The 15,624-nt window shown below is 39.0% G+C and overlaps 1 protein-coding gene across 2 annotated transcripts; it reads right to left on the minus strand.

The window, feature by feature from the left end:
• Positions 1-237: 237 nt before the first annotated feature.
• Positions 238-15,378, minus strand: tecrb (trans-2,3-enoyl-CoA reductase b). 2 transcript variants are annotated; one of them, XM_041785431.1, is made up of 12 exons: positions 15,291-15,378; positions 10,786-10,836; positions 4,853-4,904; positions 4,690-4,734; positions 4,483-4,586; positions 4,154-4,269; positions 3,200-3,305; positions 2,985-3,057; positions 2,853-2,896; positions 2,638-2,695; positions 1,099-1,187; positions 238-897 (listed from the first exon to the last, which is right to left on the minus strand). In XM_041785431.1, the coding sequence occupies exons 1-12, from the start codon at positions 15,303-15,305 to the stop codon at positions 724-726; spliced, it is 927 nt and encodes a 308-aa protein (XP_041641365.1). In that variant the 5' UTR covers positions 15,306-15,378; the 3' UTR covers positions 238-723. The 2 variants fall into 2 exon arrangements, with proteins under 2 accessions (XP_041641365.1, XP_041641364.1); XM_041785430.1 differs by lacking the exon at positions 15,291-15,378 and having other exon boundaries at positions 10,786-11,045.
• Between the last annotated feature and the right edge of the window lie 246 nt (positions 15,379-15,624).

A 15,624-nucleotide genomic window follows, 5' to 3' on the forward strand; every position in this document is an offset into this window, starting at 1 on the left:
TGTAGGCATATCTGACAAACTGCCATATATTGTGACCAGATTCTGCTGTGACACCGGACCTTCAATAGCACATTTAGGCCATGAAAAAAACTTTAAATTTTGCCTGTTGTTGATACAAACTGTAAGGATTAAGTCTTAGAATAACCACGATCCAAGGCTTCTGTATGCTCAGACTGCTGCTAGCAGACAATTTATGTGCAACACATAGTGACGCTTATAGAGCAAAAAAACAAAACATTGATTTACCTTTTTTAATAAATTATTGCAGACAACAAAATTAAATGGATTTAGATCAATGGATATCACACTCAACAGTTACAGTTTTGCAGAATATCACCAGATGTAGATTCAGCCCAAAGACGCCAGTGTTATTGGAATATTATTAGTGTAGGTAATATTGTTGACACCAGAGTTTTTTTCTTTAGCATATCATGCAGAAGCTTGATAGCCAAGACTGTTCTAAGAACATGAATAACCAATCAGAATGGGTTTGTATGCGATAAAAAAAGCAAGTTTAGATCTTTACAGTTTCACTCAACATGACAGATCAGACAGACGATTATAGGGGTAGAAAAAGGAGGAGAGACAGGGTTGGGCTCTTTCTGTCAGTTCACTAATGGGGGGGTAATCCTCTCAGTTGGGGCTGAAGGGTAGAGGAGAGGGTGGGTTCCACTTTACTCCTAAGAACAGGGAGCGCTTGAATGGGTGAAGGAGGGTCTTCCTCTACAGGATGAAGGGCAGGATCGGTGAACGGAGAGGTGGGTAGTCACGGAACTCCTTCAGGTAGCTGCGGTGCTTCCCCTTGGCCCACACAGTCATCTGGATGAAACCCACCAGGGTGAAGAAGGCCACCGGCAGGCACTGGGTCATTAGAGTGAAGCCAAGCCAGGAGCCCAGCTGCAGGATGAAGAAGAGGGATGTTAACACACAGACGGAAACCACAAGAGGGCAGCAGCCGTAAAACTAACTTCCAAAACTTCTGATGATTTAAGAAAAGAAACAGTTGTATAGTTGTATATATTCCACATAGGCTGAATTTGAAGGCAGCTTGTGCCAGAGTGAGAAACTCTTGTTAAAGGCCCCCTGATAAATTATTACCTCATAGGTGTAGTTGGGGCAGGAGACCAGCAGGAAGATCCAGGTGAAGGGGTTTTTGGTGGGATAAGGAATCTTTCTGGTCTTAGAACCTGGAAGAAGTAAGTCAAAGAGTGGGAATAAAGAAAAAAGGTAGCTAAATCTCATGGTATCTAATGTGTAAAGCCTTTTAGAAAAATCAAGCATACTGATTTATTAGATATTTAACCTAAATATAATTTCAGAACACAAACATTTAAAAAGTAAACACTTGAGGATATTCATGCCAGCATGGGAAAAATGTTGATAGCATAATGTTTTTGTTGTAACTTGTTCCTGTCTTTGAAGTTCTGTGGCTGCTCTGCACACTTTTTTGAGGGGGGCAGGGTGACATTTTTGAAAGAAAAAAAGTGGTACATCTATCCACCAATCAGAACTGAGAATAGGTGCATCCAGGTAAATTTAGCCTCTTCAAACTACAAAAATGTAAGTAAATGTAAAAAAAACTGTTATGTTTAACGTATATGGTGGTGAGTTGAACAGCATGTTGTGTGTGCAGACTGTCTATAGTACCACATGGGCTCGTTAGGGTTTCTGTTGGCTAAGGCCTCATTCTTCTGGAACTTAGTCCCTGTATGGCGATGGGACAAAGTTCCCAAAAGACACCCATCACTGCAGCCCTGCACCACAGGACTGCATCAACAGTCTGGTCTTTAGACAGTGGCTAGAAGGAAGCCTCTCCTCAGTGCAAAAAAACAGGAAAGCCCATTTGGAGTTTGCAAAAAGCTCAAAATGAAAGTTAAGTGGGCTTTTGCACAGGATCGCTGGAGCTCAGTCAGAGTGGCCATCGGGTTCTTGGTCACCTCTCTTGCTAAGGACCTTCTTTCTCGGTTCCTCAGTTTGGCTAGGTGACTATCTCCTGGAGGAGTCCTGGTATGTGGCTTTCCAAATCATGACCAGTCAAATTAATTTATCACTCCAATCAAGGTGTAGAAACATCAAGAGAAATGGGAGAAACCAGAGCTATATTTCAAGTGTTTTTGCAAAGGGTCTGAATATTTATGTAATTGTGATATTTTGTTTAACTTTTTCATCAATTCAGAAAAAAATCTGCATTCACTTTGTCATGATGGGGTAAAAGTTTTTTTTTTTTTCATCTGTAGCATCAGGCTGTAACATAATAAAATTGAATAAAGTGAAAGGGATCTGAATACTTTCTTAATGCACTGTAATTGGAACTGTACCTGTCAGCCTGTTGCACACCTTTTAACACTGTTTAAATAATCATACTAGCCACCAGTTATTGGACTAATAAAGATCAAGGATCTCTTTGTAAAGCTTATGTTTTTGTCAGTTTTGTAGTTTACATTTACTGTAAGGAGAGGAGTTTTTTCTTGGATACGACTTACATATATCTCAAGAAGTACCATATATTTTTCATATTTTTTAAATGTATGCAGAGCAGCTTTATTTTCACAATATCATGTCATAGTAGGTGTGCATTAAAGGGGCAAGACTGTACGTAGATATACATGTGAGGAATTGTGTTACAGATGTTTGTACCTGGTGGACGGAGGTTCCGTAGAGCAATGTGAATGGAAAAATTGCCGATCTGACAGAACTGGAGGAGAAAAACAGTGAGTGACTTAGTGCTGAATGTGCGTTAAAGATACAAAGTACAAATGGTGCATTTTTGTTTGGAATTTTTCTTATTAGTTACATTAAGTGACTTTATAAACCTCAAACAAATAAAAATGAGGAGTTAAAAATAATTATACCAAGAATACGATGAGGGCCAGTCGGATCTGCTGCTCCCCATAGGCTGCAGAAGGAAACAGTTATGAGTAATCACAAAAAGGATCAACAATGACACATTTGCACAAGTGAAAGTTTGTTTTATGAGTTCTCACTGGGTGGTGTGTACAGCGGGTGGTTAATATAATAGGCCATCCATGCTGCAAAGCCCCAGTAGTAGGTACAGTTCTGAAAGAGAGGATATGGCGGGAACTTTGTCACTGAGGCTTCCTGTGCTGGTGCAGATAAACCTTGTTCTTTCATCGACTTTCATCACATTACTACACAGCCAGATGTAACAGATGAGTTTGTGTACAGAGGGATATCTTACCTTAAAGATGTTGCGTAATGGCATTGTCCCATGAGAGAAGCGATGGACAAACAGCGTCTCCAGCAGCCTCTTCACGTAGTGGAACGAGTGACACATACAAGCGAGACTGAAAAAGTACATAAACGCATATTAGTGTAATCAGAATTTTTAAAAAGAGGTTACAGATATAGACACAAATATGTGAACATCATTGTTATGTTTGAGTTTAATGCTGTATTTTGGCCTGTTGGCTTAAAGACAGAACAAAGTAAACTTGATTTATGCCCCTATGCAACCATGTTGTACATATTAATGTGAATATTTTAGGGCCTGTGTAAACTTGAGCTGGTTTTGTGCTTTTGAGTGAAATATCAGAGCTTCTCTTCTGTGTTTTATTTTGCTGGGTTACTCAAGTTGTACTTTCACTTTATGCAACATCAGCAGAGATCTACACCTGAAAGTTTTACCCTTTAAAACATATAAAAAGAAGAACTGTGCCTATCAGAATACAATCATTTTCATTCAAGACAATGCACCATCCTGTTTTGCAAAAAACACCACTTTGGCTGATATGGGTATAAAGGGACAAAAATTCACGGTGTGGCCACCATCTTCCCCTGACCTATGTTAATACAGAACTAGATCAGTAAAGATGTATTTGGTTGAAATAGCTTTTATTTGAGAAACAATTACCTCCTAATGCAAAAAAATGTCAACATATTTCTGTTTTCAATCCTTTAGAAACTGTTAAGTGTTTTGAAACTCTGTTATTAATTATAATAATAATAATAATTTCATTTAAAACGTTTCATAATCGTTGAGGAATGAATAATTCTATTGACTGCCAATTCTATAGACTATTTTGGAAACAAATGAACAAAAACAGTATATGCATAATAATGCTGAGAGCTAACAAAACAAACAAAACTCTCTCAGATTTTAAAGGGTATATGAAGGTGTGTTGGAGACACTCACTGTACGACCCAGTGTTTACTGGTGGTAAAGTCGTATTTAGGGGCGTAGATGAAGGGTACTCTGAAGTAGAACATCAAATAGATGACCAACGGGCCGGTATACTCTGTCAGAAAGACCTGGAGAAACAGAAACAAGGACAAACAAACCATGCTGAGGCTCAACATAACTTTACAGTGACTCCACTGCAGCACATTTATTTCAGTGAACTTCTCCAAAGCACACATACTCCTTTCAATACAGATGTAAGTCCCATTATAGCTCTGCTTGATCTGCTGTGTGAGGACTTGTCAGAACTGTCGGACCTGACTGTGTGGGTACTGTTTACTCACTGTGACCCAGCTGATCTGTGCTCCCAGGTCTCTGAAGTAGAAGGTGGCTGTGGTTCCAACAGGAAGATGCTGCAGAACGTCCTCATCTTTCAGAGACTTGCCCTCTGAAACACACACAAGCCTTTTATTTCATCAGTAAAACAGGAGTCAAAGGTAGATGATGAAGGAACATTCACTCAATGACGACTGCTTCACAGTCACACTTACTCGGGTCAAGGCGAATGGACTGTCTGGCTGGATACCACTGAGGATCTAAAAACAAATAGAAATTCTTGACAGTTATCTTAAAGAAGGACATAAAATGCCGTGCACAGCATTAAGATTGGCCTATTTATGAAACTTTAGTCATCTGAGGAGAGATGGCACTTACGGCTCTTGTGGAACATAGACTTGATCTCCCCAATGGTGGCATTTGGCTCGACCTACAAATAACACCACAATTAATAAGTGGAGGGACATCTGCACACATGCACACAGGAACAGATAATAACCCTGTTTTTTCCATTCATGTTGGTGATTAGTGATAAATTTAGCCCTGGCTGCGCCCACACATTCAATGGATGTGGGCTATCTAAAGCTGGTATTGGGGTTTCAGACAGCAGCAAGGGACAGTACATGACCTCGTGCAAGGTTGCCAGCAATATAAACAGAGGGACAACAAAACAGATGCTATAGGCAAATCTGGACTCTCACAGTCATTAAAAGAGAGCACTGAAACCTCCTGGACATCAGCTATTCCAGTTATCCAATCAAAAGACTTCAGCTGTTTGGGCTGAGGAGATTTGCACAGACTCTGTCTATTGTTTATAGATTTACAATCTATAACAATATGTTTGAAACCTGACATCTGGAGGCAAGGTTTTTCTTTTTTTTTTTTTTTCATAAGACAAGGCTGCCCATGGGGGGGGGGGGGGCTTTCTAGGGCCCAAGTGCATAAAGGACACCCAAGAATGGCCCATTTTAAATTTAAGCAATGGTGTCCAATTTTTTATTATATACCTGCAATAACCATTACTTAATGACACTTATGCAAAAGAGAGCTCTGATTGGCCCGAAAGATGTGACAGACAAGTCGTTCATCCAATCACCCTCCAAGTGTTTATTCAAAGGCTCTGCCCTTTCCCAAACGCTGGCTATGAGAGGATTACCAGGTGGATGTGTGGAACAAATCCATCTGGCATGTCAGGTTACATCCTGTTACATCTGGCGTAAAACTAACAGCATTTCATAAAGGAACATCATAACAGCTGTCAAACATGGTGGTGGTAATGTGATGGTCTGTGGCTGCTTTGCTGCTTCAGGACCTGAACCCGAGATTGATGGAACCATGATTTCTAATGTCCACCAGGAAAATCCTGAAGGAGAATATCCGGCCATCATTTTGTGACCTCAAACGCACTTGGGTTATGCAGCAGGAAACATACCTGCAAGTCAACATCTGAATGGCTTAAAAAAATAAAAAAACTAAATGAAGTTTTTGGAGTGGCCTAGTCAAAGTCTGGATTGAGATGCTGTAGCATAGCCTTAAACAGGCTGTTCCTGCTTAAAAACCCTCCAGTGTGACTTGATTAAAAAAATTCTGCAAAGAAAAGTGGGTTACGGGGGAAATACTTTTTTAAACAGGGCCAAAGTTTTTTCAACCTTAATTAATGAACCTTAACCCAACTTTTCTTTGTATAATATTAAAATTTGTTTGATGATCTGAAACATTTAAGTGTGACAAAGACGCAACAAGTAAGAAATCTGGCAGGGGGCGAACATACTTTTCCAAAGCACTGCATATAAAGACTAGACTATTATTTTCCAGATGGTTGCTGGCTTTTTAAATAGATTTATACTGTGCGTTATTTCCCTAAAAGTTGCAAAAAAGATCATGTGATCCTTGTGTAGTAAACTGTCTGCCGCTGCAAGAGACATGGCTTCAGTGTCTTGCAGCCCACATGCCATTTTCAGCTGGATGACATCACTGAGAAACCACCTCTCTGTGACCCCAGTGGACCCGCCTCACCCCACCCCCCGTCTAAAAGGCTTTTCTAGAAGCCTGACCCAGACGTCATACAGTTTTATTTCTAACTCTGTCTGTCAGTTCAGTTTAGCTCTGTAAAGAAACCGACCCCTCATCACGACCGAATCCAAACCTGTATCTGTCATTTCTAGAAACATCCTATCAACAGGTGTTAAGATTGTGATCACCATGGAAACCCCGCTAAGCCGACAACAGGTTTTAATCCAGTGAGAAGGATGGCATCTTACCCTTTGTGATCCTGAGGAGCAGCCTTTGATCGACTGGCAGACTAACACCAATGTGAACTTGGCTAATGCCTCTCTATACTCAGAGGCCTCACACTAACATAACATTAAAGCTTCTAACACAACAACATCAACATACAGGCATGGCATTAACGAATTAGAGCAGGTTTACACATCAGTTAGTGTAGGCAAAGTACAAATGACTATAAATAAATCTGATAAAACATTAGGCTTTCAAAATAAATGCAGCTAATACAAGAGTGATTTGTCTGAGTCCCAAGGATTAACAAACTTTAGTCCATCAGTCAGTGACATAAGCAAACTCTGACTGAACAACAACACACACACTCCTGCTTGTTTTCTGCTTTAACTTTAGGGTGACATTGTGTTTTGAGTATTAAATGAACATTACAGGAGAGCTGAGTACATCCAATAATGTTCAATGCCTGTTAATTTGGTAGGAAAAGTAAAAATTAAATGATGGCATCGTAATAAAATGGGGACTTTTACACAAACTTAAACTGTATTAAAAAACTACAACAAAAAATTAAATTTCAAGATTTATTCACGGATATTTTAGGCGAAATCAAGTAGAACAGTAAAAGTTTCTGCATTACTTTCTTAAAAGAAAATTTGAGTTTACAATTCTTTGTGTACCTGAAATTTTCCATCTCTTTCCAACATGTTTTGTCCAAGCCTGTACCCATCTAGGGTTGACAGATTACGTCAAGTACCAAACCTCCACTGAAACAAATTTAACAATGATAAATCTTAACAAGTCTGTGTTTACCTCTCTATTATGATTTCCTTTCTTTCAATGTGCATCCTAAATTTAAAAAAAGTTTTTATTTAGTAGCTCTGCTGCTACCAGCAACAATTTACAAATTTGAATCCTGGGGAACAGACAGTTTATTCAACTTTACAGTATGGATGGGTGATATATCGAGTATACTCGATGTATCATGGTTTTGCCACATGAGATGTTTAAATTACTAAATTGTGACCATCGAGTATAAATGACATGAACGTTTGAAGCATAAGTTACGCTTCTCCCACAGTCTCTGAACACCTCTCTTACAGAAGAGAGCTCACTACCCCCATCCAGAAAACTCTCTTGTGTGTTCATTTTTGTATTAGCAAAGGAGGGAAAAGCATAGGAGAGTGAAAAATGTAAACAAGGCACCAAGGCATTAGTGGTGTTTAGAGATGGACAAAAAAACAGCACTGGATCTTTGTGGTTTGGATTTAAAAAGGAAGACGTCCAACTATACGCAGTAATTTGTAAAATTTGCAGCAAGATTACACAGCCATAACACAACACATCGCCAAAGAATGGTGTCATTGAAAAGCCAGGATTTTAAGATCTCACTTGATCCAAAGGATGATTTGCCTGGGTGCATATTTTTTGCTGAAAACTTCCTGCCATAGTTGCACACATCAGAAAAGGAAAGGGTGGCCCACCAGCTCAAAAATGTGACCCACTTCTCCAGAACTAAACATCGACATCTGGGAGTTCAAAAGTTTGTGCCTCCAAATGAGCTTTCATCCTGATGATCACACAGGAGAGCATCTTAGACAAGGTCTGAAAGATTCTCTCAAGTCATTTAACTTATCAGAAACTCGTCAAGTGAGCATCAGCACAGGTAATGGTCTAATGTAATCAAAGCTGTGAGCCTGAAAAGACTGCAGTGTTTAGGCCATCAGCTGCATCTTGTGATTGATTGATTTTGTGTAGGTTTGCTTCACCATAAATGAGGAAAATAACCTTTTTTATGATCAGCAGTAGTAAACATAACAGATAAAAAACATTTTATAACTTTCTATTCACATTAAAAGACTGTTTAATGATTTACATGTGTATTTGTTAGCTGAAGGCGTGTCATGCCATTATTCATTTTTATTTATAAAAGCTTGTGAGTGAAGTCTTTTTCACTCATGGTTGTGTGACGGCATCAGAGTGCATTAATAAAGTAAAAGAAAGTTAAGATAAAAATCTTAAATAAATAAGAAATCACATTTAGAAAAATCAATAACAATGTATGACCACAAATCGCATGTTAGTATTGCGTCACATCAACATTACAAGGACATATTTTATTTAAAGCTTGTGAGTGAAGTCTTTTTCAAAAAAACTAAATTTAACTTGACAAAGGGCTGAGTTCAACATACAGTGATTTAGAGCAGATTTCAAATATTGTGATATGTATCATGTCTTGCAATATTGCCTAAAAATATTGCAATGTTATTTTTAGGCCATATCGCCCAACTCTGCTTTACAGTATGTGAATGTTAGATCACAGCAGCTAGTTTCTAGCTAACAACGCAGGGAGGGGGGATCAATCCTGGACAAAACAGAATTCATAATAACAGTAGGACAGAACAAAAAGTGGGTAACAGGCTCGAGAATATGGTTATTCAAAGTGATGCAACTCAAAGCTTTAAACATAAAGAGGTAACGTTGTTTTTTGGCATATTTATTGAAGTTTCAAATGCTATTTATGAATTATACATTCTTAACTCCAACCTGAATGCATTATTTCTAGTGATGTCAATCAATTAAAACGATCAAACTAATTACAGGGTTTTAAATTATTCTCAGTAGAATGCATGCATGGCTATTATAGAAAGTATTGCATAGCAGGTAGATTTAATAGCGGGAGTAATGAAGGAATCAGGGGGAACTTTCCTCTAAGAGGCATCTGAACTCTTTGAAGGCTTTGGAAATGGCCACATGGATTTATATTATAGAAATGATTCCCCAAAATTAAGAGCACAGAGGACTTTTAAAACATTTATCATCAAATCAAAAGCTACTGTAAATGGTTGTGTGACGGCATCAGAGTGCATTAATAAAGTAAAAGAAAGTTAAGATAAAAATCTTAAATAAATAAGAAATCACATTTAGAAAAATCAATAGCAATGTATGACCACAAATTACGTGTTAGTATTGCATCACATCAACATTACAAGGACATATTTCATATTATTGTTTTTCTATACAGAAAGAGTTTGGGGCATGCATAATGCTTCTGTTATCATAGCATTAGGACTGGGCAATTTACAGAGTTTCAATTTTAATCACCATTTTGGATTCCCATGATTAAAAAAAACCAAGATAATTGTAATAAAATATAAACTGTGCAGCATACGTCTTTAACGCTCTTTTCATCCATAGGTTTTGTAATGTTGTAAATGTTTCAGAGTTCTCATATATTCTGGCCTTTAAAGTGTTTTTTCTTTCTTTATTGTTATTATGTAGCATTATCTTTTATATAATTATGTTTTTATACTCATGTATTTCCTTTATTGGATGTTTTTCAAGGTGTTAAGTGTCTATGTTTGATAAATGCACATGATGTAGATCCTGATCAGCATTTTTACCATAATAGAGGAGCCCTGCGTAGAATTGTAACACCTTAAAACATCAAGTGAATTTTATCATATCTTCTTAAAGACTGTCAGGATACCAGACATTTGAACTGGAAAAATGGAAACTAAAAAATTTTGTCTTTTTGAAGTTTAACTTTTGCTTCCTTCAACACCAGTGATAACAAAATTACCGCAGATTGTAACATTTTAAATCACTTGGTATCAAAAAATTATTGAAGTTTCTCAATCTCTTCCACCTTAGCCTACTTCTACACAACCATGGACCTCTCAGCTACCCTGCATGCAAAGTGAACTAACTTCATAGATTACGTTCACTGAGGGGTGTATGTTGTCCACTCCCTGCATGCTTGTGTGTCTTTTTACACAGGTAAGTGAGCCCAACAGTGTTTACATTCACTAACACTGCCAGTCACATACCCACTGACTGACAGCAAAGACTGCAGTTAGCAGTTCTGGAAAACATCTGACTGGCATACACACACACTTTTTCTGTAATACATGAGCAGACATACTGCACCTGTTGTGTTTGGTGACAGATGGACACACAACAAACGAACTGTTGGAACATGAAGGATTTGTAAAGTCTTTTCTAAGAGCTACGGCTGGGAAAAAGAGTTGAGCTTTCATTGAAAGTTGTGAAAACAAGATGAAGATGAGTCTTACCTTGTCCAGGAAGCAGAGCTTGTCCTTGGTCTTGGCGTCCAGTATCTCCACCTCGAAGAAAACAACAGCTTTTTTAGCTTTTTTTGCAGGTTTGCGTTTTACTGGGGCTGGCACTGGTATAGGGACAGCTGTCGCCAACACCATCCCATTGGCCTGCTTTTTACCACCAGTGGCCTCTAGTGCTAGTGCATCCATATCCACAGTCCTCCTCCAGCACAGCTACTCCCTTCTTCCCCTCACTCCTCACCTCTGTAAAGTTTATTCAATATCCACGTCAAACCAGAGGGACGGGCAGCACTCAGCTGTGGAAATAAATCTATCTCGCCCCTGCGCCTCCTCTGCCCCTCCCTCTTCCTCCTCTCTGTCATTCTCTCACCCTCCCTCCCTCTCTCTCTCCTCATTCCTTCACTACTGCTTGCTGCTTTATTTAACTGCCAGCCGAGCCGTGGAGTATGGACATATGAAACATGTGTGTGCACAGTTGCATACACAGGAATGCCCAGTATCACCCTGGCAGTCTGTCTGTAATATATCATCTGTGTAAGGAAACTTCTCGAGTGGAGAGCAGGGGCTATATTTCAGAGCTGCACTGACTTACGTTTGAAACACAACCCCTCCCTTAAAAAGGACACCTGACAACCTCTGACACCTCTCAACCCCTGGCTAAGTGGGAAGATGGAGGTGAGGTAACATGGCAAACATTAACCCGACGCTTCCTATTCTGACCCCCACTCTTCCTCCGCCCAGCTAAATATAAACTGCTACAGTTAACTCTGCATGACCAACCCTCTCCCTGCAGACCCCCCATCCATCGACGCCTGTGTGGTGATGTCATGAGCTCACGCACTCACAGTACATGTCCGTCTGTGTATCTACAGATCCATACAGCACCGCCCTTTGATCAGACACACCTGCATGAACCAGTTCAGGGTCTCACTCACATGCACATGCCCTTTACAGCATGCTGTACCTTGAAACCAAACTGGACAGCAGGATATCTCAGTCACTCGCAGGGGGAGTCGCCCTGCTAGGCCACTGAGGGGTGATAATACTCCAGACTACAAGGGATTAGAGGAGGAACTCCCCTCGGGGAAGCCCACCCCCACCGATCTAATGACAAACAGTTGGGCTACAGTTTCCATACTGAATGAAAGACAAACACTTGCAAGTTCAGACTTGGAGAGTTTAGTAAAACATGTATTCTGTTCATGAACTTTAATGCAGTTTCTGCAAGAAGCAAACAAATTGAGATACTTTTAAGTGTGGCTAAAAAATTTAAATCTGTGACTGTGTAAGAGGATTATACAGAAGAGGATTAGGGCCACTGAAAAAAAAATATATTTTTGAGACGCATTTCTTTTTTTACTTGTGAGAAAAACGTCAAAATTCTACAGCAGAGGCTTAGGGCCACCAAAAAAAATGTTTTTGACTTTGACTCTTTTACACCAGAAAAAAGAAATATGTATCTCAATTTTTTTTTTCAGTTCCCCTAATCCTCTTCCATAGGATTACAATAGTAGATCAGTTTAGAATAAATTGTGCTACGGCTAATTGATTTTGTTAAATAATTTAATTATTATCATTTTATTTAATTTTTTTTTCAGAATGTGATTTTTTTTAATGAAAGAGTTAGCCTACTTCTGGGCTTTTTGCCTTTATTATAGAAACAGAACATTAAACTAGGGATGGACTGCAATTATTTTGACTTTTTTCACTAATTGGAATTGTTCTGACAAGAGTATAAATCATATATCAGCCTTAAATATTAGAAAAAAGTACAAATGTACCATCAGGTATGAGTGTTTTCCTACTGCAAACTCAAAGGGGCCTGCTGTGAGCCCTGGAATTTTTAATAAAGCTTCAAACATAAACAAGACCGTCTTCTTCCACACTCTTCTCTCAACACTGCTTGACTAAACCTCTCTTTGCACTGGAGACACTCTGTGTTTGTGAAAATTGAAAAAGGTGTGACTATATCAATATTAAATAAAATGAATTTGTAAAAACCAGCATGTTTGATATCGTCAAAAAAATCCAATATGCATTCCTATTACACAGATTCTTTTAGTGGTTTGGTTTAGAGGGGTAAGATTTAATTTAAAGTTTCCCTGTTTAGTTTGTAATACCTGGCATGTCCCCCTCATTTCTTCTCGATTACTTTTGTAAAACTACATACAGAACCTTTTAGTGTGCACATGGAGCTGTCATGTAACTGCAAAGGAGGTAACATACATGTCATTTACGACACATGACACTGCAGTAGAAACTTAAGGGAAATAACACCATCTCTGTCTTAGTATGTGTGCCAGGCATGCCCTCAGCTGCTGTACCTCCCCCCATCTCATCTATATAAAGCCTCTGTGTAGCAGTGACAGGCTGACGGGGTAATGCTCTCTAGCTGGTGGTGAAGTGGGAGAAATTATGTCTAATTGCAAAAGGAGATGGTTTTTATCTGCTTTTTTCTGGATCTCCTAAACCAAGGTGAGAGTTCATTTTTTAAATTATGAAATATTCACAGTTTAAGCAGATTGGCAGACTGCTACAGATGTCTCTTTGCTCAATGAGTGTTTTTATACACACTGCAAGATAATGATGGTAGATAAACTGATAAAGAGAGCAATGATGCTCTCTGGTGCTTTTTGGTGCAAATGCAACTATGGATATACTAGTCTAACAGGAGAAATGGAAACATCTAAAGTTATGTTCTAGCATAATTTGAACAAAAAAAAAAAATTAAACTTGGTACTTTTGGTTTGCTACATTATTTAGATCAATATGTGTTCCCTGTTAAGGAAACAGCTTACAAGCATTAAAATGACGGGCATAACTAACTCATAACATTCAGTAAAGAAAAATCAATAATAATGAAGGGAAATTCAAATTGATGAAAGAAAAGAAAATCGCAATACTCTCTACGGGAACAGCAGAGGGCGCTATTTGATTTTGCCTTTATTGCTTGACAGCAGTAAGCAAACACCGTTGAATAGAGGTCTTGAGAGACATTACTTATATTAAAAAAAAAAAAAAAAAACAGGAAAAGAGATATTGCACATTTTTTTTGTCACATAAGAACCATAGATTTTTAACTGAAGCCCTCAATGTTTGTCTGAAACACTGACATATTTCATCAAAGGAAACATTAAGGGTGATGTCAACCATTTCAATATCTCCCCCCTCCACACATTTAAATGTTAATTTCATCATTTTTATAGCATCACCTACTGGACAAAGCCAGTAACAACTCTGAGATAAAATGCCCCATTTTCTTTGAATTTTACGTGATAAATATCAACCGTAGCGTGGTCATTTGTACATATTATCATCTCTCTTTGTCATACTGCCACCTACTGTTGACAAGTAGTACAACCTCATATATAAAATGCAACAAGCTCAAGATTTCACATGTGAGAGCCTGGGGAGAATGTACTGAGTCTTTCTGCTGTGCTGCAGCACACTGCACGGTTTACCAACAGCCTGCTGTAGCTTCACACCCCAACGGGTGCTGAGGTGCAAAAACCCTGAGTGCTGCGTGAAGCCCTAGTTAATTATAAAATTGACTTCAATCTAATTTCATCTAAAAAAGGAAACTGCAGAAAACTGAGGCAAAATACTATAATGAACTCTATATTTGTATTGTTTTGGAGCTGACATCATTCACTCCTAGCACTAAGATACTTGTGCATTGAATGAATAGCAGATGAGTTTTGTTCTTCTCGTATAAAAATGCTTAAATGCCAACATTTCTTTGTTTAGTTTTATGAAACAAAAACATGAGACATGATTGATGTTTTATCTTCCTCACATGTTGCAGAAGCCACATTTGTCAGCAGAAAGAAGGGAAACCAGAGTAGCCACTAGTTGGGATAGTTTCTGTCAAACTACTTCAAATCCTGTCTGGTGGGTTTTTGTGTATGAAACTTGCAGACTCTTTCAGTACATGCAAGAGGATGCCGGCAAATAGAAAAAGTAAATCAAATGAGGGTCTTACAAACTGTCAGATACAAGCCTTGACAGTTGCTCAAACAGGGCAGGGATTGCGCATTTTACCGTTCACCTGCATTATTGAGTAATAACGAGATAAGAAGCGCCATGAGCTTTTTCAGCCAGAGGTGGCGATGATGCAGAGTTTTATCCTTTGCAGAGCTCTTTGTGTTTATGTCACAGAGACTTTCAGCATTTAACCTACCACTCAAAACACACACAGTGAGAGTAATTCGTCATAACTTGACGTGCAGTCTGACTTTTAGCTGGGATATATGCCAAAACATCCGTTACTATCCGTGCACGAGAGGCCACAAATCCCCGGTCATATCAACCAGCCCCGGACAGACGGTGTTGCTGCAGCATGCTATTGTCACATTTCACGTGTGAGGCTTTAAATATGAATGTTTGGATGAACTTATAACTCAGAGGAATTAAAGGTAAATTCTATATTGTATACAGTGGTTGAATTCTGGCATCGTAAAGTGTCCCATTGATGGTTTAGAGTTTCAAAGACTACTCACCTCGTAGTGCTTCATCTTGGCAACTGTCACCCCTTCCTTAATATCCCAGATGACTGACAGAGCCGCTACCAATCGCAGGGCTGATAAGAGGCTGGTGAGGCCATCGTGGGCGGGCCCCAAAGCCGTTATAGAACCAATCATTGCAGGTGCCATCCACGCCATCGCGCCTCGCAATATCAGCGACGTAGCCAATGAGATTTGAGTATACGGAGAGGTCACGGTGTGCGCATGCTCACTGGTCCATATGGCGAGAGTTTCTCAATATGCATACTTCAGCGTACTTCTGGACTTACGGACTTGTGATACGTCATCAATCAAAGCCAAAGTTCTGTTC

This window comes from Cheilinus undulatus, linkage group 4, assembly GCF_018320785.1.
Source record: "Cheilinus undulatus linkage group 4, ASM1832078v1, whole genome shotgun sequence".
NCBI classification, from domain to species: domain Eukaryota; kingdom Metazoa; phylum Chordata; class Actinopteri; order Labriformes; family Labridae; genus Cheilinus; species Cheilinus undulatus.